We start from the raw sequence: 24,401 nt of genomic DNA, 5'->3' as shown, positions 1-24,401 counted from the left end.
TATACATATGAAAACAATTAATTTAAGATAATTATACAAATGAAAACAAATTCATGCATGATTAACTATTGTTTTTCTAAGAGTAAAGATCAAATTTAGTTTGATCGAGCAAATATGAAGTTTTAGATGGAATAATTGCGTCAAAATAACGAAGAAAGCAAGAAAGGAGTGGAGGCCACTTTATATTCGGATTTCAACGAAAGTGCGTGCCATTCGTTTTCGCAAAATGACCCTACGAGACCCGTTCATGGCAAAGCTGTGCACGTCGTCCTGGAAGGATCAGAATTTCTACAAGGAAATATCCTCGCGTAGGGATACTTCATAGGTGCACATATTACACACATATTTTTCTGTCATTCCGTACCTCTCGTACGGTTCTTAGCAACGAATAGCAGATATTTTCCATGAATCTTATACATGTAAATATTAAATATACATCATTTGTAAACGGACACTTGTCCGTAAACTTTTACTATATCAGTACATTTTATACAATATTATATTATATTAATCATCATCTTATAACTTGTTTAGTTAGATTCATTACACATAATGTTTGCAAAGTTTGTCGAAATAATCGAAAATTGTTATTAAGCTCCTTGCTAAAACTGGAATCGCGAAATTTCATCAGCCTTGATTATCATGATAACGACAGATTCTACAACTTTCGATGAGTGAAGATCGTATCGGACATGATTTAATTGCATGTCAATCTTTCGTGAATGAGAGCCCTCGAGAATCCTTCTCCATTATAAAGCGACGTATGTACGCGTTAATATTCAACAAATAGTCGTATCGTGAATGGACTTTAAACGATTAAATGCATATTCTATTGTGAAAGATACGACGCAGAAAATCGAATGTGTCATTTTACTTATTTTTACTGCAAGATTATATGATAATGAATGAATATATGCAATGGAATACTGCAAATCATTTTATATGCTATTTTATATACTATGTATATTTCTATATGTGCGTGTATGTAAATATCATAAAACAATTAGTGATAATAAAATGATTTGCAGTATTCAAACGTATATATGTATTATCATATAATTGCAGCAAAAAATAAGTAAAATAACACATTCGATTTTCTGCGTCGTATCCTTTCATAATAGAATATGCATTTAATCGTTTAAAATTATATATATCTATATATATACATATATAATAACATAATAAAGCAGCGACATAATAAACTTCCATCTCTAGAATTTTTAAAATGCAAGAGCTGGACACTCGAGGAATAATTGAAACGATTTGTCTTTAACGTTTCGATTTACAATTTATTTTGAACAACGAATCCTGGTTATTTCTAAACAAAATGTCTTAAAGATATATCGCGCGACATTCGCGATGTCTTTGCGATCCTGGCGATCGCTCGTGCCGGATTTCCGGATCTAAAATCGGAAGTAAAAAGATCGACATAGATTACTCGAGACAATAAGAAGCTTCCGTCATCGGAGGTATCTTCGTTCGGGGACCAGATCTATTAGCGGTGCTCACAATTTCCGGCCTTTCCAAACAGGATGCACGACAGATCCTGACTTGTCGCCGATACAAAATTCATTTCGTCCCGTTACATGTGGCCCATAAAAGCACGATTTTAATTTCAATACCTGTTTGGTTATTATATTGATTTTTAGACAACTAAAAATAAATAAATAAGTTTCTCAAAAGTAAACTTTACACAACTTTAATTCAAGGTTGATTGCCAAACATTTACATTCCACATATACAAATTTACATGTCAAATTTTAGAGTCATGCATGTTATTTAAAATCTAGGAAATTTTTCAAAAACTTATAGAAAAAAGAAATCATTGAGTCAATTGTCTTCCATCTGTTAAAAAGTATCTTTTCTTTTGTCTTCAAATCTCGCAAATTTACATGTAAAGTGAAAGATGGGCAATACTCACATGTCGAACTTGAGAAAGCGAGGGAAACTTTCTATCCGAAGACGACATAGCATTCCGCCTTTCTCCGGAACTTTGGTAGTATCCTCTTTTCATGAATCGTATCGTGTCTCGGACAGCAATACCAATCTCAACAAATGGTATAGTAATGCGGTTTGTAACGGCGAGATACATAAGCGTAACGATATGTACGAGAATAAACGTTCTTGATTCTGTATTATTGATTTTTGCGTTCATCATCATCACATTTCCTAATTCATCTGTAAAAGTATTATAAATTACATTCGCTTTATACTGGGTGTTAAAAAAGTCTGGACACGGTCGAATATCTCGATAAGGAAGAGTTTTACTAGAAAGTGTTTCAGACAAAAATTATATGGCTTCGAGGGGGACATAAGATGGTGTCATTAGTTTGACCTTAAAGAGTCACCTGAAGGTTACGTGAAGGTCACCTCCAACTTTTTAAATGGGACACCCTATATACTTTTGCATATTCTTGTAGCTCATCTCAAGAGCTTTCCAAAACACTATAATTAAGTTAGTTTTCATTAAGTACTTTCCGAGTTATGAGGCTTGAAATTATTTCTTAATTTTACATAAACAATAAAATATCTAGTAAAATATTCATTTTTCGATTATCTTATCTTAATACTTTTATGTACAAAATAATGAGAGGAATCAATTGGTGTAAAGAAAAAACATAGTTGTTTCGAAGAAAAAATATGTAATTTGCAATTAACAATTACATATTTTTTCTTACCAATGGTACCATGTTACGTCCCCCTCGAAGCCATACAACTTTTGTCTGAAACACTTTCTAGTAAAACTCTTCCTTATCGAGATATTCGACCGTGTCCAGATTTTTTTAACACCCAGTATATTTATAATGCGTTCCTTTTACACTCTAGCTTATGTAATTATTTATAATGTTTTTTGTTGTGTAAAAAAAGAAATAACTTTCTACAAAGACGACAAACAATTAGCGAAACATAATTACGTTAAATCTTTTCCAACAATCCGATTTGTAACGTACATTTCTCAGCTCGCGGCTATCCATATCGTGTTTGCCGCTATAATCCAACTTTAATCCCAAGCGGGCCACTCGTAGATCTTTAATCCCTCGTCCGTGAGCAGAAATCTCTGCGCTATCGTTTCCTATCCGAATCTAATCTCCGCGAGTCACCCATTTCTTACTCTCATTATACCACCCAAGCTCGTCGAATGGCTCGCGTTGTTTTTTGCCGCTATTAATTACTTTTTCCATTTACATTGGCTACCTCGTAATCTCTATGAACTCAAAAAGTCACGCGTCGGAAAGAATAAATTACATATTTAATTGCATTAAGAGAGCTTCAAAATAATTTTTTGCAATAATTTTTTTTTCTAAATTCGATCAAATATCGCGGAAACAATGAAATGTATAGAAAACTATTTTAATGTATAATAATATTTAAAAGGCACTTGCATAATCGGTTAAACTTTTCGAAAATATTACATTTGTTAAAGTATTATATATATATTTTTTTTTTACGAACACTGATTGTCTGCAAAAATAAAATTTTATTTTTCCTGATCTTTCTATCACGACATTGATTTTAATTCAAAACTTTATCGTAAATGTCTTCTAAAGCGTCAGAAATAAAAGACATTACAAAACACGAAAACAAATAACGTTCTCGGAGAGAAGATATATCTAGTTACAAATAACCACGTGGAAAAAGTTGATATTTAATTTGAATTTTCTTAAAAACTTAAAAAGACCAAATATTATATAGTACGTGCTCTCTAAAAGTGAATCAGTGTATTGTCACTGTAATCAATGCTGTACTTATAACTGCTTGTAATCAGTGAGTATTTACTGTTTTTCAGTGTATTATCACGTGATTACAGTGATAATACACTGATTCACTTTTAGAGAATGCATTATCGGTACCTACATCTACATAAAAAAGAAATAAATATTTTATACTAAATTGTATAAAATCATTAATGAAAATATAATAATTGAAATAATATATTTCTTTGATCTTTGACTTTTTTTCCATACTAACAAAGATGAGATTGCAGATCTTTCGTACGCGTGGGTTCAATGTTTCACGTTCATCCTTGCTACTAGACGGATACTCTTCGAGAACGTAAGTCATGACACGAGGAAAAAACGGAAAGCAGAACAAGAGAGCGAGAAAGAGGTAGAAATTCAGTACGAAGGACACTCCAGAACAGCACTATCAGCGATATTCAAAATCTGTTCTCCCTACCCGTTATCGTTCACCGCTTTCGACCGCGACCTCCATCGTTGTGCCACCTGCTTTTTGACTCGGAATTTTGTCGATAACCCACATTCGGCATTCCCTCATCTCCGTTTGCAAGAATTCAGCTTTGCAACATAAGCCGATTGCAAGTCGTCACCATTCTAAAAGGAACTGACGTGGAATGCACGAGAAGCAACCGAATGTAAATCGATGCACGGTATAAACAAACACTCGAGATCAGGTATTCTTTCGATGATACTCAACCGCATCGAAATTCATCCTCCTTCTCTCATCGTAACTTTGGAATGTCACCCGATGATTTTTTTTTCAATAAATGATGGTGAAAATTAAAAAAAAAATACTTGAAACGGAATACGAGCCAGAATATTAATCGAACCGTTGTGATTAAATCAAATTGACATTTTAACATTTACATTTGTTTTCGATGTACATAAGATGATTTTGTGACTTATATAAGATAATTTGTTTGAATAAATTTTCTTGAACTTACAATTAGTCACTTTTCGCAATCTTGAACTTTAATTTTATTACAAGAAGAAAAGCATTAAAGATTTATCAATCAATAGGAAATATTTTGCACTTATATAAATACGATAAATCTTTTAAATATATATATATATAAAAGATCACTATCGATTATGGCGCTGTCATCAACTTGAAAACATACATATATATATATTTATCTTATATGATAAATAATCTCTAGCATTGATAGCAATGTAAGTCAATCAATGTAAGGATAGATGATCAAACTAAATCTTTGTACATGTTAATAGTTCTTTTCTTCATTATTAGATTCTGGATTATTCATACGAACAAAAATTATAACAATAGAATAAAATATAATAAAAGTGAAATAATTTATAACAATGTCCAAGATACCTCTTTTTTCCTATTAACAATATTATTTTAAAAATTTGCTTAATTTCAAGTTTGAAAATTAATAATATAAAATTAAACAGAGTAAATTTGAAAAATGCATATTACACGTATGTAGGGCACATATAAAGAATATAATGGAAAATATGCAGATGACAAATTAAGTAAACTAAACTCGTTAGAAACTCGTTATAAACAAAATAAATAACTTACTTGTGGGGACTTATATAAGAGGGAAATATAATAGTTAGTGTTTTACGAGATGAGTGAGCGCAATTTACAGTTGCATTGAATCACGCAAGAGAAGAACTGCGACTGTGAAGGTCGCAGTATCTACAACATCGTATATGAAAACAAGCATTCAGCTTTATCATAATGCAATTATACATTATCGCATGTACATGTTATTATTGCCAACAAATACATATAATAAAAATATAATCATTTGAAGAACTTGTCGCAAAAAGTATTTGAACAATTCTTAAAATTTAGAAAAATTTCCAGAAATAAATATTTTAATAAAACTTTCACGATGTATTTGTATGATACCAGACTGCATTAAAACTCGCCAAGATATTTGCAAAATACATATATTAATTTATAATAAAATAATAGATTATCTTCACCAATATATGACAATTGAAAATCATTAAAATTTTGCTAATTTTGCAGTGAGTAAGTCAGAGACAATCGGAGTAATATATGTAAATGCGTGCATAAATAATCGTCAAAGCTAAATTCTCACATGTTCTATATACTTAACTTTTAAATAGCCATCTCTTCTCTGATTCGCTGGCTGACAACGTCTCGCGTTGGTGAGGGTAAACGTTTATAGGAGATTGCTGCAGCGCAACTCGCGATCAGTTTCTCAACAGGCTTAACAGTCTTCTCTAAGATTTCCAACGCGATGGATCAATGGGCAGGAAAAGTCGCTTTGGTCACCGGAGCGAGCAGCGGAATAGGCGCGGAAACCGCGAAAGCGCTGGCGAAAGGTGGAATGAAAGTGATCGCCGTCGCGAGACGATTGGAAAATCTGAAAGAATTGGCGGCGTCTATCAAGAGTGAATTTAACGTTCAAATCTATCCGATCAAATGCGATGTCCAACAAGAAGAGGAAATTCTCAAGGTGTTCAAATGGGCGGAGGAAGAACTGGGAGGTGTTGATGTGCTAATCAACAACGCTGGTGTAGCCATAAATAAACCGATTATAGGTAAGTACATATTCTTCCTTTTTTCCAGTTTTCTTCTCGAAAACTATTTATAAAAATTTCTCAAATAGATATGTATAAGCTTAGGGCGTATCTTATGACGATACTTTATACGATATGAATATTTAAAATTAATTTCATATATACTATATTCTATTTATCATACATTTTTTTTACCGAAAGAGGGAGCAACAGAGGATTTCCGTAAAATTATAGACGTAAATGTGATAGCGATGGCGATTTGTTCGCGCGAGTTGGCACAATCTATCAAAAAGCGCAACGCTAGAGGGTATATCTTTAATATTAACAGGTAAGCGTTAGATAGGTGAATAACTAAAATTTCAAATATGTTTGAATAATATATATGAATGAATTAATTTCAAACTTGAAGTATATGTCGTCGAAAAAATATTAGTGCATCGACCTAATCGCAAAAAAAACTTTATAATTTCATTTAATAATAATCACAATTTATTAATAATTTATTTAATTATTAAATTATGAAATACAAAGACAAAAGCAATATACGGCCCGGATGATAACAAAATGCAATAAAAAGGAAGGCTAAAAGACCGTGGCGCAAGATGTTAGAGCGTAAAAAAGTCGAAATAATAATAAAGACTCTAAGTAAGAGACATAATATATTGATAATCAGTTAGATATAAAAATACAAAAATATGTCTGAAAAAATTGATTCGATTGAACAGAAAATAATACATACGTACGTTTCGATCTTTTCAAGATCCTTTTCAATGTTTGAGATGTCGTTAAAAAATAAATTAAATTTAAAATAATAATTAAACAAGGACAAGCGCGATAGGAGACAAATAGATCGCGCTTGTCCTTGTTTAATCGCGCTCTGTTATTATTATTTTAAATTTAATTTATTTTTTAACGACATCTCAAACATTGAAAAGGATCTTGAAAAGATCGAAACGTACGTATGTATTATTTTCTGTTCAATCGAATCAATTTTTTCAGACATATTTTTGTATTTTTACATCTAACTGATTATAAATATGTTATGTATGTCTCTTACTTAGAATCTTTATTATTATTTCGACTTTTTCACGCTATAACATCTTGCGCCACGGTTTTTTAGCCTTCCTCTTTATTGCGTTTTGTTAATAAATGATGTCCGTATATCATGTAATTTGGAACTTTTATGCAGCTGAAATTGCGCAATCCAAAAATGTTTATATTCTGTATGCAAAAAATTTGTAATAAATGCGATTGCGTAAAGCTTAAAATTATTATTAGTTATAGCAATAAAAATGTATCTGCACATGCCGACATTTTTATCTTGAACAATTTAATTTAATTTTTCACAAAAGAAGAGTTGATTTAATACATTACATTAATAAGTACGAATTAGTAATATATTAATAACACGACTCACTCCCTCTTCATTGTAGTCTTATTGATTTTAATATCTATATTTTTATAGACATTTTAATATCTATATTTTTTGACATTTACTCAGGGGAGTGAGCTTGACAACATATGTCAAGATCATTGAAATCGGTGAGGTCGTCCGTGCATAATTACCCTAAAGTGCATAATTACCCTATTTATTTTTACAAAAAAGAATTGAATTTTTAATTTTTTGTTTATCCGCAGCATAGCGGGGCATTATGCAGATTTGATTACTATGCCAGTTAGTGTATATAGCGCCAGCAAATATGCTGTCACTGGAATGACAGCGAGTTTACGCAACGAAATAATAAGCGCAAAGCTTGATATAAAAATTACGGTATGCGATCTTTCTTTATTAAAATTTGTCTATGCGAATTCAATATTAGTAGAACACAGAAATAATGCACAACTATCGATTTATCTCGCTCGTAATTTAATTTGCACCGACAATGATTTAATGATTCGTGTTCATTAATACAATATTTAACAATGCCTCTTTTCGCGCAATGCGATAAACAGATGTATTTGGAGTAATAATGACAAAAGTAATATATTTAGAATATTTATATTGCGTTAATAATCTCTGTAAACACAGAGCATTAGTCCAGGTATGGTACAGACAGAAATGATGGAGAAAGCTCTTGAAGGTCTTGGCGATGTCCAAAACCTATTGGAAGGTGTACCGATATTACAAGATAAGGATATCGCAGATCTAGTGATTTATGGTTTAAGTACATCACGACACGCGCAGGTATGTAGATATTATTCTAGGGAATGATTTCTAATGACTCCGATATATGTGTGTTTTTATAATATCTCTTATTAAAACTGTTTCATTACATCGATAAGCAAGAGAAAAGCTTTGCGCTTTCTTAATTACCATATCGCAAATCGCGTATGAAATTAATTTTTTATTATTCTATTTATAACATTTATAACTCGTATTCTACATCAATCTCGAATGTTTAAATTAATTTTTTTTAGTAGACTGTTACTTTAAAATTTAAAATATTACGCGCATGAGAACTTGATTTTTGATTTAAATGTTAAGTCGTTTTCCCTTATTAATTTACAAGTGATTTATCTATACCAATTAAGCATACAAGTGATTTATCTGTTTCAGATATGTGAAGTCATAATAATGCCACATGAAGCTATTGCTGCGAAGAATCCTAGGCCATTCGCAAATAAATAATACATATGCTGCGTTTAAAGTTGATCTTCTTCTGAAGTTTTTAACAGTCACACTTTTCTGTAAAGCAAGTGGAACTGAAAAAGAATATTTCAGTTTCATTTAAATTCCTCTGAAATAAAAAAATGAGTAATAGACAAGAAATAGAAAGAGAAATATTTTTATATTTACATGTAAATTTTTTCACAATCACGATACTAATTCTTGTATTATTGTAGAAAATTTGTAAGGATTTGTAACAGTATTTTATAGTTGTTACTTTAAAGTAACTTTATACATGGTTTAGCAAAAGTGTGGAAACCCCTTAATATTTCGAAAAATACGCATTTTAAAAAAAAATGTTTCATACAAAAGTTATAGGGTTTTATATGGCGCATTACACAGCAACATTATTATGACCTCGAATAGCGTTGTCAAGGTTACAACAATTGATTCCTCTCATTATTTTGTACATAAAAGTATTAAGGTAAGATAATCGAAAAATGAATATTTTACTAGATATTTTATGGTTTATGCAAAATTAAGAAATGATTTCAAGCCTCATAACTCGGAAAGTTCTTAATGAAAACTAACTTAATTAGTGTTTTGGAAAGCTCTCGAGATAAGCTACAAGAATATGCAAAAGCATATAGGGTGTCCCATTTAAAAAGTTGGAGATGACCTTCACATAACCTTGACAACGCTATTCGAGGTCATAATAATGTTGCTGTGTAATGCGCCATATAAAACCCTATAACTTTTGTATGAAACATTTTTTTTTAAAATGCGTATTTTTCGAAATATTAAGGGGTTTCCACACTTTTGCTAAACCCTGTATATGTATTTCCCTTGCTTTCCAACACTTACTTAATTCCAATATGTATCTGCATTTAAAAAATATGAAATATAAATATTATGAAACAAAATCGGAACAAATTATATTTCGCCCAGATTATTTATAGAATCAGATTGGTCTCTTGTCTGAAAAAAAGAGAGGGAGAGAGAGAGAGTAAATACAGCGCTAATCATAGACGTGACTTTGTGTAATATATTAATATATCTCTCGTTATATATATTTATACGTTTACATTTCATTACATCACATTGAATGGACATGGTGCTGAAGTTACCGGTTATGTACACATTTTTCTCTGTATTAAATTGTGCTAGAAAATAAATCTAAAGAGAAAATGTACGATCATTATGAATCCGTGGTAAGACACTTAGAAATGATCAGCGTCAACTGCATAGCGTGGCGGGCATGTGCGTCGTCGTTAGCCGAGATTTACAATAATCGAGAATCTCTAATGATATCTACGAACAATATACGGACGTACTCTGTTTCGAGAGAAGTAGAAAGGTAGACTTTAGGGAGGCGAGGGATTCATTGTGTATGTATATACTTTTAGCTTAAGAATTAATAATATTGGTCGAGTACAGTACTGTTAAAATCCCCTTTTTATCATCCTATTTTTCCCATCCGATCTCGCGCAATTGTCGCTCGAGAGACTCGTCAAACTATTATAAATAATCTCTTACTTATACCGATATATTTAGAAGATTCTTCGTATATCAAGCGTAATAATACGGGCACGCCGCTCTAAATGTCAACGCCGCTTCGTTTACTGTTTCTTCCTTTGAAATTTTTAGAGAACCATAGTCTCTCGCGCGTATCATATAAGAAGGAAAGGCCAGTATTAATTTAAGAGAGAGCTCTAGACGATGAAATAACCGAGCCATGTGAATAAACGAGCAAGGTATTCATCTTTTCCTCGAGTTTAAACTCGCAAAATGCACTCGTCATCGTTTATTTCCTGGCGAAACAACGAGGGAGTCCAAATATAATATAAGATCCTTCGACTGTGACCGAATAATTTTATTCACGTGACTGATCGATGATTCTCTTAATACAATCGTAATTTCTCAATGCACTTTAATTCTATCACGCGTTTTGGTCCCTCGTCCACTGCAGGAAGAAATATTTAATTACACGCGACTAACCGGCACGTGATAACATTTGAAAGAACTTTTCGAAAGAATTAATCTAACTTTACAGTATTTTATTTTACTCTGCTAATATTACACGATGTTTGCATGTCTGTAAGAAAAATTAAAGCAATTACGATAAAAGAAAAGAATTTTGCTTAATTAAATTTTACGTAACAGTTTAAAAAAAAATATTTAAACAAAATTTTCGTTAAATTTTAATTGAGCGTAGCAATTAATCTTTTAGAATTTGTCACGTCTTTCTCGAGCTATTTACACTAAGTTTTTGATTTATATCAATTAGTCAGGCCACGCTACAGTCAGTAAGATTAGAAAAATTTAAAAAAATATTGGCAAGAAGCAGATAAACGAATTAACACTCCGAAAAATAAAAATAGAAACTGTGTATATCGCATATAGTTGACATTTATATGTCGAATTGCCCTTAGTTGCGCATCTATTACTGCTAATGCAATGACATTCACTTATACTCTAAAATTACCTATTATCATATCAAAAGTATGGACTCGAGATATATTTTCGACAAAAGGTATATTACTATTCGCCAAAAGAGAAATATTGCATTTTAAAATAAAGTTCATAATTCTAGCTAATGTGTTATAACTATTTATCTATAAAGGCTGCATGAAGAAATATATATTTTACATTGTCAAATACAAATATATTGTACTTTATTGTTTTTTTATTATGAAATGCGAAAATTAATTAAAGAGTAAAGATGGGAATGAATTATCCAATAAATAAGGGAACTCAACAGTATTCCAGATCAGTATATCTCTTTTTCTCTTTGCAATCATAAAACAGTTTGATTAGAGCATAATGTTGTAAAAGAATTATTTTACCAATAATTATTTTACCAATAATTTATTATGAAAAATGACTCTTTTATTAAAAAATAAAAGGAAAGAAATATCGATATAAAAAAATTTATCTCAAATGTAAATTTAATATAAACTTATGTGTTGAAATGAGTACAAAATTTCAATTATAGTGTTTTGGAAAGCTCTCGAGATGAGCTACAAGAATATGTAAAAGCATATATGGTGTCCCATTTAAAAAGTTGGAGGTGACCTTCACGTGACCTTCAGGTGACTCTTCAAGGTCAATCCAATGGTACCCTCTTATGGTCCCCTTGAAACCATACAACTTTTGTCTGAAACATTTTTGTCTTAAACTTATGGATTTTGAGATATTTCAGTGCGTAGATTAAAATGGCCTACCCTGTATATATATTTTTTTACGAACATTGATTGTGTGTCTGCAAAAATAAAATTTTATTTTTCCTGATCTTTCTATCACGACATTGATTTTAATTCAAAACTTTATCGTAAATATCTTCTAAAGTGTCAGAAATAAAAGACATTACAAAACATGAAAACAAATAACGTTCTCGGGGAGAAGATATATCTAGTTGCAAATAACCACGTGGAAAAAGTTGATATTTAATTCGAATCTTCTTAAAAACTTAAAAAGACCAAATATTATATAATACCTGCATTATCGGTGCCTACATCTACATAAAAAAGAAACAAATATTTTATACTAAATTGTATAAGATCATTAATGAAAATATAATAATTGAAATAATATATTTCTTTGATCTTTGACTTTTTTTCCATACTAACAAAGATGAGATTGCAGATCTTTCGTACGCATGGGTTCAATGTTTCACGTTCATCCTTGCTACTAGACGGATACGTTTCGAGAACGTAAATCATGACGCGAGGAAAAAACGGAAAGCAGAACAAGAGAGCGAGAAAGAGGTAGAAATTCAGTACGAAGGACACTCCAGAACAGCACTATTAGCGATATTCAAAATCTGTTCTTCCTACCCGTTATCGTTCACCGCTTTGACCGCGACCTCCATCGTTGTGCCACCTGCTTTTTGACTCGGAATTTTGTCGATAACCCACATTCGGCATTCCCTCATCTCCGTTTGCAAGAATTCAGCTTTGCAACATAAGCCGATTGCAAGTCGTCACCTTTCTAAAAGGAAATGACGTGAACTGTACGAGAAGCAATCAAACGTAAATCGATGCACGATATAAACAAACACTCGAGATCAGGTATTCTTTCGATGATACTCAACCGCATCGAAAGTTTCATCCTCCTTCTTTCATCGTATCTTTGGAATGTTACCCGATGATTTTTTTTCAATAAATGATGGTGAAAATTCAAAAGAAAAACTTAAAACGGAATACGAGCCAGAATATTAATCGAACCGTTGTGATTTAATCAAATTGACATTTTAACATTTACATGTAACATTTTAACATTTTCGATGTACATGCACCGGCAGGAATGGTGTCCCGGTATGTATTTTTGAACGGTCGACGTCATACGCACACACGCGAAACGCGCACGTACGTGAGCCAAGAATTTATTCTTCATTAAATTTTATCTTTTTATATATAATTTAATTATTATTTAATTTAACAGATTGAATGCCGACCTTTAGTGCACGCGATTAAGCTGCATTTCTTAAAGAAAGAAATGAAAAATATATCGATATCGATATTAAAGCGCACGAGACACGTAGAAACAGCGCGGTGTCCCGCGCGAAATATAGCTGTCTCGCTCGCACTCTCTCGTTCGTGCGTCGAGCGAGGGAGACGGCTATCGGACACCTCTAACTCGGTATCACGTCTTATAGTGCTTTCTCTCTCGCTCTTGTCCCGTGCGCGAAGGACGCAACATCGGAATGCCAACTACTTTACCCCCACTTTCTCTGTCGCTGCCCGGTCCGCGTACATGCGCGCTTCGTTTGTGTGAGTGTGACGTCAGTGAGCGAAACAGAAGCATACCGGGACACCATTCCTGCCGGTGCGTGTACATGATATGATTTTGTGACTTAAATAAAATAATTTGTTTAGATAAATTTTCTTGGACTTACAATTAGCCACTTTTCGCAATCTTGATCTTTAATTTTATTACAAGAATAAAAGCATTAAGGATTTATCAATCAACTGCGAAATACTTAGCACTTATATAAATACGATATATCTTTTAAATATGTATATATAAAAGATAACTATCGATTATGGCGCTGTCATCAACTTGAAAACATACATATATATATATTTATCTTATATGATAAATGATCTCTAGCTTTGATAGCAATGTAAATCAATGCAAGGTCAATCAATGTAAGGATAGCATGATAAATCAATCTAAATCTTTGTACATGTTAATAGTTCTTTTCTTCATCATTAGATTCTGGATAACTTATACGAACATAAATTATATCAATAGAATAAAATATAATAAAAGTGAAACAATTTATAACAATGTCCAAGATACCTCTTTTTTCCTATTAACAATATTATTTTAAAAATTTGCTCAATTTCAAGTTTGAAAAATAATAATAAAAAATTAAACAAAATAAATTTGAAAAATGCATATTACATGTATGTAGGGCACATATATAAAGAATATAATGGAATATATGCAGATGACAAATTAAGTAAACTAAACTCGTTAGAAACTCGTTATAAACAAAATAAATAACTTACTTGTGGGGACTTATATAAGAGGGAAATATAATAATGTTTTACGAGATGAGTGAGCGCAATTTACAATTGTATTGAATCACGCAAGAGAAGAACTGAGACTGTGAAGGTCGCAGTATCTACAATATCGTATATGAAAACAAGCATTCAGCTTTATCATTACGCAAATATACATTATCGCATGTACATGTTATCATTGCCAATAAATACATATAATAAATATAAAATTATTTGAAGAACTTTTGTCGCAGAAAGTCCTTGAACAATTCTTAAAATTTAGAAAAATTTCCAGAAATAGATATTTTAATAAAACTTTCACGATGTATTTGTATGATACCAGACTACATTAAAACTCGCCAAGATATTTGCAAAATACATGTATTAATTTATAATAAAATAATTAATTATCTTTACAAATATATGACAATTGAAAATCATTAAAATTCTGCTAATTTTGCAGTAAGTCAGAGACAATCGGAGTAATATATGTAAATGCGTGCATAAATAATCGTTAAAGCTAAATTTCTACATGTTCTACATATCTAAGTTTCAAATAGCCATTTCTTCTCTGATTCGCCGGCTGATTAGCACGTCTCGCGTTGGTGAGGGTAAACGTTTATAGGAGATTGCTGCAGCACAACTCGCGATCAGTCTCTCAACAGGCCTAACAGTCTTCTCTAAGATTTCTAACGCGATGGATCAATGGGCAGGAAAAGTCGCTTTGGTCACCGGAGCGAGCAGCGGAATAGGCGCGAAAATCGCGAAAGCGCTCGCGAAAGGTGGAATGAAAGTGATCGCCGTCGCGAGACGATTGGAAAATCTGAAAGAATTGACGGCGTCTATCAAAAGTGAATTTAACGTTCAAATCTATCCGATCAAATGTGATGTCCAACAAGAAGAGGAAATTCTCAAGGTGTTTAAGTGGGCGGAGGAAGAACTGGGAGGTGTTGATGTGCTAATAAACAACGCTGGTGTAATCATAAACAAACCGATTATAGGTAAGTACATATTCTTCCTTTTTTCCAGTTTTCTTCTCGAAAACTATTTATACAAATTTCTCAAATAGATATGTATATAAGCTTAAGGCGTATCTTATGACGATACTTTATACGATATAAATATTTAAAATTAATTATATATATGCAATATATATACTATATACTATTTATCATACATTTTTTTTTACCGAAAGAGGGAGCAACGGAGGATTTCCGCAAAATTATAGACGTAAATGTGATAGCGATGGCGATTTGTTCGCGCGAGTTGGCACAATCTATCAAAAAGCGCAACGCTAGAGGGTATATCTTTAATATTAACAGGTAAGCGTTAGATAGGTGAATAACTAAAATTTCAAATATGTTTGAATAATATATATGAATGAATTAATTTCAAACTTGAAATATATGTCGTCGAAAAAATATTAGTGCATCGACCTAATCGCAAAAAAAACTTTATAATTTCATTTATTAATTATCACAATTTATTAATAATTTATTTAATTAATAAATTATGAAATACAAAGACAAAAGCAATATACGGTCCGGATGATAACAAAATGCAATAAAAAGGAAGGCTAAAAGACCGTGGCGCAAGATGTTAGAGCGTAAAAAAGTCGAAATAATAATAAAGACTCTAAGAAAGAGACATAATATATTAATAATCAGTTAGATATAAAAATACAAAAATATGTGGAAAAATTGATTCGATTGAACAGAAAATAATACATACGTACGTTTCGATCTTTTCAAGATCCTTTTCAATGTTTGAGATGTCGTTAAAAAATAAATTAAATTTAAAATAATAATTAAACAAGGACAAGCGCGATAGGAGACAAATAGATCGCGCTTGTCCTTGTTTAATCGCGCTCTGTTATTATTATTTTAAATTTAATTTATTTTTTAACGACATCTGAAACATTGAAAAGGATCTAGAAAAGATCGAAACGTACGTATGTATTATTTTCTGTTCAATCGAATCAATTTTTTCAGACATATTTTTGTATTTTTACATCTAACTGATTATTAATATGTTTTGTATGTTTCTTACTTAGAATCTTTATTATTATTTCGACTTTTTTACGCTCTAACATCTTACGCCACGGTCTTTTAGCTTTCCTTTTTATTGCGTTTTGTTAATAAATGATGTACTTATATCATGTAATTTGGAACTTTTATGCAGCTGAAATTGCGCAATCCAAAAATGTTTATATTCTGTATGCAAAAAATTTGTAATAAATGTGATTGCGTATCAGCTTAAAATTATTATTAGTTATAGTAATAAAAATGTATCTGCACATGCCGACATTTTTATCTTAAACAATTTAATTTAATGTTTCACAAAAGAAGAGTTGATTTAATATATCACATTAATAAGTACGAATTATTAATAAGTACGAATTAGTAATATGTTAATAACACGACTCACTCCCTCTTCATTGTAGTCTTATTGATATTAATATCTATATTTTTATAGATGTATTATCTATAGATATCGATACATGCAAAGAAAAATTAATTAATGCAAAACATATTTTATGTCGATGTTACTATTTATGGTAATTATGCACTTTATGGACGACCTCACCGATTTCAATGATCTTGACATATGTTGTCAAGCTCACTCTCCTAAGTAAGTATCAAAAGGTTTCAAGTGTCGCTCACTATTTATTAAAAAGTTATTAACGAAAAAAGTTTAATGAATATAATATGATTTTGCGACAGCAATGTACGTTTAAGAAGATATATTTGATCGAATACATGTTCAATAGATAGAGAGAGAGAGTAAACGTAACGTTCAACATACTATATTTGTTTACATTTCTTTCAAATCATTCACGGTTGTAGTCTTGTACTCCTGCTTAGCTGTGTGGCAATTTTTCGGTGAGTTTAAGAAGTTAAATTAGACGTTTGAGAAGTTATATTTCATGGAATATATGTTTAATATATAGCGAAGATCATCATTAAATGTAGAGTAAACTTTGTTTTGTGTTGCAAAGTACATGCTTGAAGACAATGCGTTCCGCCCCCTCCCTTCGGGAGCTTTCGTTAAAATTAAAATTTGGTTTAAATCAGAATAGGTTTGGGTTAGGTTATATCTTCCGGATGCGGAGCCTCCCCGTAGGAGGGGGGGGGGCGGAACACACTGTATCCACGCATGTACATTTCACCTTGACTCTTAAAATGTACATAATATCTAAAAATTCCACATAATTCGTACAACTTTTTTTGTTAATAACTTTTTAATAAATGACGAGCGACACTTAAAACCCTTTGATACTTACTCAGGAGAGTGAGCTTGACAACATATGTCAAGATCATTGAAATCGTTGAGGTCGTCCGTAAAGTGCATAATTACCCTATTTATTTTTACAAAAAAGAATTGTTATTAATTTTTTAATTGGGAGAATGTAAAAATTTTAGACCAGGAGCCTTTCTTGAGCAAAAGATTAATTTCCGAAATGTTATTTATTAAGAGACAAAATAATGGTTTAAATTTGCAGACGGATACCGAACGTTTACCCGAAATTTACTCAAACATTGTTAATAATTTATCAAAAATTTAATATTTCGATCTCTTATACCACATTTGAATTTTTATGACTCTGCGCATGTTTATATTTATATATTATCATCGACTCGCTCCGACTCCTTTATAAAGTAGCCTCGTTACGTCTCGAGGACTAGTTAATGATTTTTGTTGTTGTGATGATGGTCGGTCTCTCTTCACTTTTATTGTCTGCCAATGTTTTCGATGTCTGGAAGTAAGTAATTTTTTATTGTTCCTTTATACAGGTTTAATTCCGTAATTTTTTAATTTTTTAAAAAAATTTTTTAAATTTTAGAACTCTTATTTATTTATTTAGTCTACTTTTTTATCCTAATTTATTTAAGTTATTTTATCAATTCAAACTGTTGTTCGGTTTGATGTATTTTATTTGCTGACAGATTCGGGTTGTTTAAATTGCAGACATCGTCAAAACAACAATGAGATACCGCATCATTCAACTGAAACGTATTATTAGACAGCACTCGTATGCTTGACTCCAATTTTATATTATTTCATTACTTAATTTAAATTTGCGCTGAAGATGACCCAAAAATAGGGTCGAAACGTTCGTAACTTACTCAAATGTATATTTATTATATGTATTTTCTTATATGATTGTCTTTTGTAAAATAAATAGCGGTGTAATAATTTCGACACTAGACTCGCATTGCCACTTATACCAATTTATACTTTTAATTTTATATTCACGAGTCTGACATTTTTAATAATATTAATTTTTTGTTTTATCCGCAGCATGGCGGGGCATTATGCAGATATGATTACTGTGCCAGTTAGTGTATATAGCGCCAGCAAATATGCTGTCACTGGAATGACAGCGAGTTTACGCAACGAAATAATAAGCGCAAAGCTTGATATAAAAATTACGGTATGCGATCTATCTTTATTAAAATTTGTCTATGCGAATTCAATATTAGTAGAACACAGAAATATTGCACAAGTATCGATTTATCTCGCTCGTAATTTAATTTGCACCGACAATGATTTAATGATTCGTGTTCATTAATACTTAACAATGCCTCCTTTCGCGCAATGCGATAGACAGATGTATTTGGAGTAATAATGACAAAAGTAATATATTTAGAAAATATATATTGTGTTAATAATCTCTGTAAACACAGAGCATCAGTCCTGGTATGGTACAGACAGAAATGGTAGAAAAAGTTTTTGAAGCCTTTGGCGGTACGCAAAACCTGTTGGAAGGTGTACCGATACTACAGGATAAGGATATCGCAGATCTAGTGATTTATGGTTTAAGTACACCACGACACGCGCAGGTATGTAGATATTATCCTAGGGAATGATTTTTAATGACTTCGATATATGTGTGTTTTTATAATATCTCTTATTAAAACTGTTTCATTACATCGATAAGCAAGAAAGAGGCTTTGCGCTTTTTTAATTACCATATCGCAAATCGCGTATGAAATTAATTTTTATTATTCTATTTATAACATTTATAACTCGTATTCTACATCGATCTCGAATATTTAAATTAATTTTTTTTAGTAGACTGTTACTTTAAAATTTAAAATATTACGCGCATGAGAACTTGATTTTTTATTTAAATGTTAAGTTCCCGTATTAATTTACGAGTGATTTATTTATACCAATTAAGCATACAAGTGATTTATCTGTTTCAGATATGTGAAGTCATAATAATGCCACATGAAGCTATTGCTGCGAAGAATCCTAGGCCATTCGCAAATAATTAATACATATGCTGCGTTTAAAGTTGATCTTCTTTTGAAGCTTTTAAAAGTCACGTTTTTCTGTAAAGCAAGTGGAACTGAAAAATAATATTTCAGTTTTATTTAAATTCGTCTGAAATAAAAAAATGAGTAGTAGACAAGAAATAGAAGGAGAAATATTTTCATATTTATATATAAATTTTTTTACAATCATGATACTAATTCTTGTATTATTGTAGAAAATTTGTAAGGATTTGTAACAGTATTTTATAGTTGTTACTTTAAAGTAACTGTATATGTGTATTTCCCTTGCTTTCCAATACTTACTTAATTCCAATATGTATCTGCATTTAAAGAATATGAAATATAAAAATTATGAAACAAAATCGGAACAAATTATATTTCGCCCAGATTATTTATAGAATCAGATTGGTCTCTTGTCTGCAAAAAAGAGAGGGAGAGAGAGAGAGAAAATATAGCGCTAATCATAGACGTGACTTTGTGTAATATATTAATATATCTCTCGTTATATATATTTATACGTTTACATTTCATTACATCACATTGAATGGACATGGTGCTGAAGTTGTCGGTTATGTACACATTTTTCTCTGTATTAAATTGTGCTAGAAAATAAATCTAAAGAGAAAATGTACGATCATTATGAATCCGTGGTAAGACACTTAGAAATGATCAGCGTCAACTGCATAGCGTGGCGGGCATGTGCGTCGTCGTTCGCCGAGATTTACAATAATCGAGAATCTCTAATGATATCTACGAACAATATACGAACGTACTCTGTTTCGAGAGAAGTAGAAAGGTAGACTTTAGGGAGGCGAGGGATTCATTGTGTATGTATATACTTTTAGCTTAAGAATTAATAATATTGGTCGAGTACAGTACTGTTAAAATCCCCTTTTTATCATCCTACTTTTACCATCCGATCTCGCGCAATTTTCGCTCGAGAGACTCGTCAAAGTATTATAAATAATCTCTTACTTATATACCGATATATTTAGAAGATTCTTCGTATATCAATCGTAATAATACGCGCACGCCGCTCTAAATGTCGACGCCGCTTCGTTTACTCTTTCTTCCTTTGAAATTTTTAGAGAATCATAGTCTCTCTCGCGTATCATATAAGAAGGAAAGGCCAGTATTAATTTAAGAGAGAGCTCTAGACGATGAAATAACCGAGTCACGTGAATAAATAAACGAGCAAGGCATTCATCTTTTCCTCGAGTTTAAACTCGCAAAATGCACTCGTCATCGTTTATTTCCTGGCGAAACAACGAGGGAGTCCAAATATAATATAAGATCCTTCGACTGTGACCGAATAATTTTATTCACGTGACTGATCGATGATTCTCTTAATACAATCGTAATTTCTCAATGCACTTTAATTCTATCACGCGTTTTGGTCCCTCGTCCACTGCAGGAAGAAATATTTAATTACACGCGACTAACCGGCACGTGATAACATTTGAAAGAACTTTTCGAAAGAATTAATCTAACTTTACAGTATTTTATTTTACTCTGCTAATATTACACGATGTTTGCATGTCTGTAAGAAAAATTAAAGCAATTACGATAAAAGAAAAGAATTTTGCTTAATTAAATTTTACGTAACAGGTTAAAAAAAAATATTTAAACAAAATTTTCGTTAAATTTTAATTGAGCGTAGCAATTAATTTTTTGGAATTTGTCACGTCTTTCTCGAGCTATTTACACTAAGTTTTTGATTTATATCAATTAGTCAGGCCACGCTATAGTCAGTAAGATTAGAAAATATTTAAAAAAATATTGGCAAGAAGCAGATAAACGAATTAACACTCCGAAAGAGAAAAATAGAAACTGTGTATATCGCGTATAGTTGACATTTATATGTCGAATTGCCCTTAGTTGTGCATCTATTACTGCTAGTGCAACAATGACATTCACTTATACTCTAAAATTACCTATTATCATATCAAAAGTATGGACTCGAGATATATTTTCAACAAAAGGTATATTACTATTCGCCAAAAGAGAAATGTTGCATTTTAAAATAAAGTTCATAATTCTAGCTAATATGTTATAGCTACTTATCTATAAAGGCTGCATGAAGTCATATATATTTTACATTGTCAAATATAAATATATTGTACTTTATTGTTTTTTTATTATGAAATGCGAAAATTAATCAAAGAGTAAAGGTGGGAATAAATTATCCAATGAATAAGGAAACTCAACAATATTCCAGATTAGTATATCTCTTTTTCTCTTTGCAATCATAAAACAGTTTTATTAGAGCATAATGTTGTAAAAGAATTATTTTACCAATGATTATTTATTATGAAAAATGACTCTATTATTAAAAAAATAAGAGGAAAGAAATATCGATATAAAAAAAAATTTATCTCAAATGTAAACCTAATATAAACTTATGTGTTGAAATGAGTACAAAATTTCAATTATAGTGTTTTGGAAACCTCTCGAGATGAGCTACAAGAATATGTAAAAGCATATAGGGTGTCCCATTTAAAAAGTTGGAGGTGACCTTCACGTAACCTTCAGGTGACTCTTTAAGGTCAAACTAATGACACCATCTTATGTCACCCTCGAAGCCATACAACTTTTATCTGAAACACTTTCTAGTAAAACTCTTCCTTATCGAGATATTCGACCACGTCCAGACTTTTTTAACACCCAGTATATACATATATATTTATCTTATATGATAAATAATCTCTAGCTTTGATAGCAATGTAAGTCAATGCAAGGTCAATCAATGTAAGGATAGCATGATAAAATCTAAATCTAAATCTCAATCTAAATCTTTGTACATGTTAATAGTTCTTTTCTTCATTATTAGATTCTGGATTATTTATACGAACATAAATTGTATCAATAGAATAAAATATAATAAAAGTAAAATAATTTATAACAATGTCCAAGATACCTCTTTTTTCCTATTATTATTATTATTATTATTATTATTAGCTGGCGTTAGGAACTCGAATGCACATTGCCACAGATACCAAATCCCGCCACTGGTCCCGTCCTTGAACGAGTCCCCTCCATTCGCGACCCTCGTAACCCATTTCGTTCAGATCCATTTTAATATTATCTTCCCACCTGCGTCTTGGTCTACCCAATGGTCTTTTCCTATTGGGTTTACCAATTAGTATTTTGTATGCGGTTCGATTCTCTTCCATACGCATCACGTGACCTGCCCATCTTAAACGACGCGATTTTATGACGTTAACAATATTCGGACTATTGTATAATTGATGTAATTCTACGTTGTGTAATTTTCTCCATTCACCCGTTTCCTCATCGCGTTTTGCGCCGAAGATTTTACGAAGTACTTTATTTTCGAATACTCTGAATTTTTTCTCGTCTTGTAACGTAAGTGACCACGCTTCACTGCCATAAAGGACTACCGGTAAAATAATTGTTCTGTAAATTCTAATTTTTAGACGTCTGGACAACCGTGAACCGAGTAGTTTATTAACCGAATAAAAGCATGCATTCCCCGAATTAATTCTTTTCTTAAGCTCTTCTCTTATTTCATTAGTTTGGTTTAGAATTGACCCTAAGTACTTAAAATTGTTGACCCGCTGAAAAATTTTATCCCAAACGACCAAGTTTCCGTTATTTTGAATATTCTGGATTCTATCAGTGACCATATATTTGGTTTTTTCTGCGTTAATTTGCAACCCGAGTTCTTTCGTTTTATTTAGTAGAGTTTTAGTGTTATTAATTAATGTTTCTTTATTATCCCCCAGCAAAGCAATATCGTCCGCATATGTTAATAGTTGTGTAATACCGTTCAACTGCAAACCATCTTCACTCTTCTGCATTTCTTTAATGGCATATTCCAATACTAAATTGAACAAAAGAGATGACAATGCATCCCCCTGCTTTAATCCGTTGTGAATATTAAAAGTTTCCGACATTTGATTACTTATCTTTACTCTACCTCTAGTATCTTTTAAACAGACTTGAACTAAGTTAACCAATTTTTTAGGTATCCCCAACCGAATCAAAATTTCAAACATTCTCTCCCGTTTTATCGAATCATACGCTTTTTTTAAATCAATGTAAAGTTGATGCACCGGTTGATCAACTTCCCATTTTTTCTCCAAAATTTGCCGAACAGTAAAGATTTGGTCTGTAGTCGATCTATTTCTCCTAAAACCGCATTGATGTTCTCCAATTATCTCATCTGCATACGGTACAAGCCTCACCAATAGAATATTCGACAAAACTTTATAACATGTTGGTAAAAGCAAAAGGCCCCGATAATTATTACAGTTTGTTTTATCCCCCTTTTTGAAAATCGGTATTACAATTGCATCTTTCCATTGTTCTGGCAAGGCTTCTTTATTCCAAATTAAATTAATTAGTTTATGAATTTCTTCTATTAACCTACTTCCCCCCGATTTAATTAATTCTGCCGAAATCAAGTCAATACCCGGTGCTTTGTGATTCTTTAATCTTTTAATCGCGCTTTTTACTTCTGAAATCGTCGGTTCGTTAATCATAGGTTCAGCCGTGTGAATCTCAAGACACCCACTCTCTATTTCCCGGTCGTTATCAAATTCAACATTCAATAATCGATCAAAATAATTTTTCCAGACGTTTAGCACTCCCGTTGAATCTGTGATTAAATTATTGTTCTCATCTTTCACTATTTCCATCCTAGCTTGTAATCCCTTTCTGAAATTATTTATTCCCACGTACATACCACGGACGTTACTGTTTTGAAAATTTTCATCTA

General features: G+C 31.6%; 2 protein-coding genes and 2 long non-coding RNA genes across 5 annotated transcripts; 2 read left to right on the top strand and 2 right to left on the bottom strand.

Annotated features, from left to right (window-relative positions):
- Nucleotides 1-1,072: 1,072 nt before the first annotated feature.
- LOC145959670 (uncharacterized) lies at nt 1,073-4,193 on the bottom strand. Its single transcript, XR_014435122.1, has 4 exons — nt 4,177-4,193; nt 2,952-3,462; nt 1,922-2,178; nt 1,073-1,622 (listed from the first exon to the last, which is right to left on the bottom strand). It is a non-coding gene; the product is annotated as an uncharacterized LOC145959670 (long non-coding RNA).
- A 1,732-nt stretch (nt 4,194-5,925) lies between these two features.
- Nucleotides 5,926-9,791, top strand: LOC145959667 (farnesol dehydrogenase-like). Its single transcript, XM_083078729.1, has 5 exons — nt 5,926-6,281; nt 6,462-6,588; nt 7,899-8,031; nt 8,290-8,445; nt 8,818-9,791. The coding sequence occupies exons 1-5, from the start codon at nt 5,978-5,980 to the stop codon at nt 8,887-8,889; spliced, it is 792 nt and encodes a 263-aa protein (XP_082934855.1). The 5' UTR covers nt 5,926-5,977; the 3' UTR covers nt 8,890-9,791.
- Nucleotides 9,792-11,778: 1,987 nt separating this feature from the next.
- Nucleotides 11,779-14,527, bottom strand: LOC145959668 (uncharacterized). Of its 2 annotated transcripts, XR_014435121.1 has the most exons (4): nt 14,385-14,525; nt 12,705-12,858; nt 12,093-12,130; nt 11,779-12,025 (listed from the first exon to the last, which is right to left on the bottom strand). It is a non-coding gene; the product is annotated as an uncharacterized LOC145959668 (long non-coding RNA). The 2 variants fall into 2 exon arrangements; XR_014435120.1 differs by lacking the exon at nt 12,093-12,130 and having other exon boundaries at nt 11,780-12,025; nt 14,385-14,527.
- Nucleotides 14,528-15,022: 495 nt separating this feature from the next.
- Nucleotides 15,023-21,872, top strand: LOC145959666 (farnesol dehydrogenase-like). Its single transcript, XM_083078728.1, has 5 exons — nt 15,023-15,379; nt 15,574-15,700; nt 18,681-18,813; nt 19,067-19,222; nt 19,589-21,872. The coding sequence occupies exons 1-5, from the start codon at nt 15,076-15,078 to the stop codon at nt 19,658-19,660; spliced, it is 792 nt and encodes a 263-aa protein (XP_082934854.1). The 5' UTR covers nt 15,023-15,075; the 3' UTR covers nt 19,661-21,872.
- The last annotated feature ends 2,529 nt before the right edge of the window (nt 21,873-24,401 follow it).

The sequence above is a fragment of the Camponotus vicinus genome, unplaced genomic scaffold (genome assembly GCF_025532165.1).
Source record: "Camponotus vicinus isolate PSW18456_S1 unplaced genomic scaffold, iyCamVici1.0 SCAF_1, whole genome shotgun sequence".
Taxonomy (NCBI): Eukaryota; Metazoa; Arthropoda; class Insecta; order Hymenoptera; family Formicidae; genus Camponotus; species Camponotus vicinus.
This window is presented reverse-complemented; position numbering and strand designations above follow the sequence as displayed.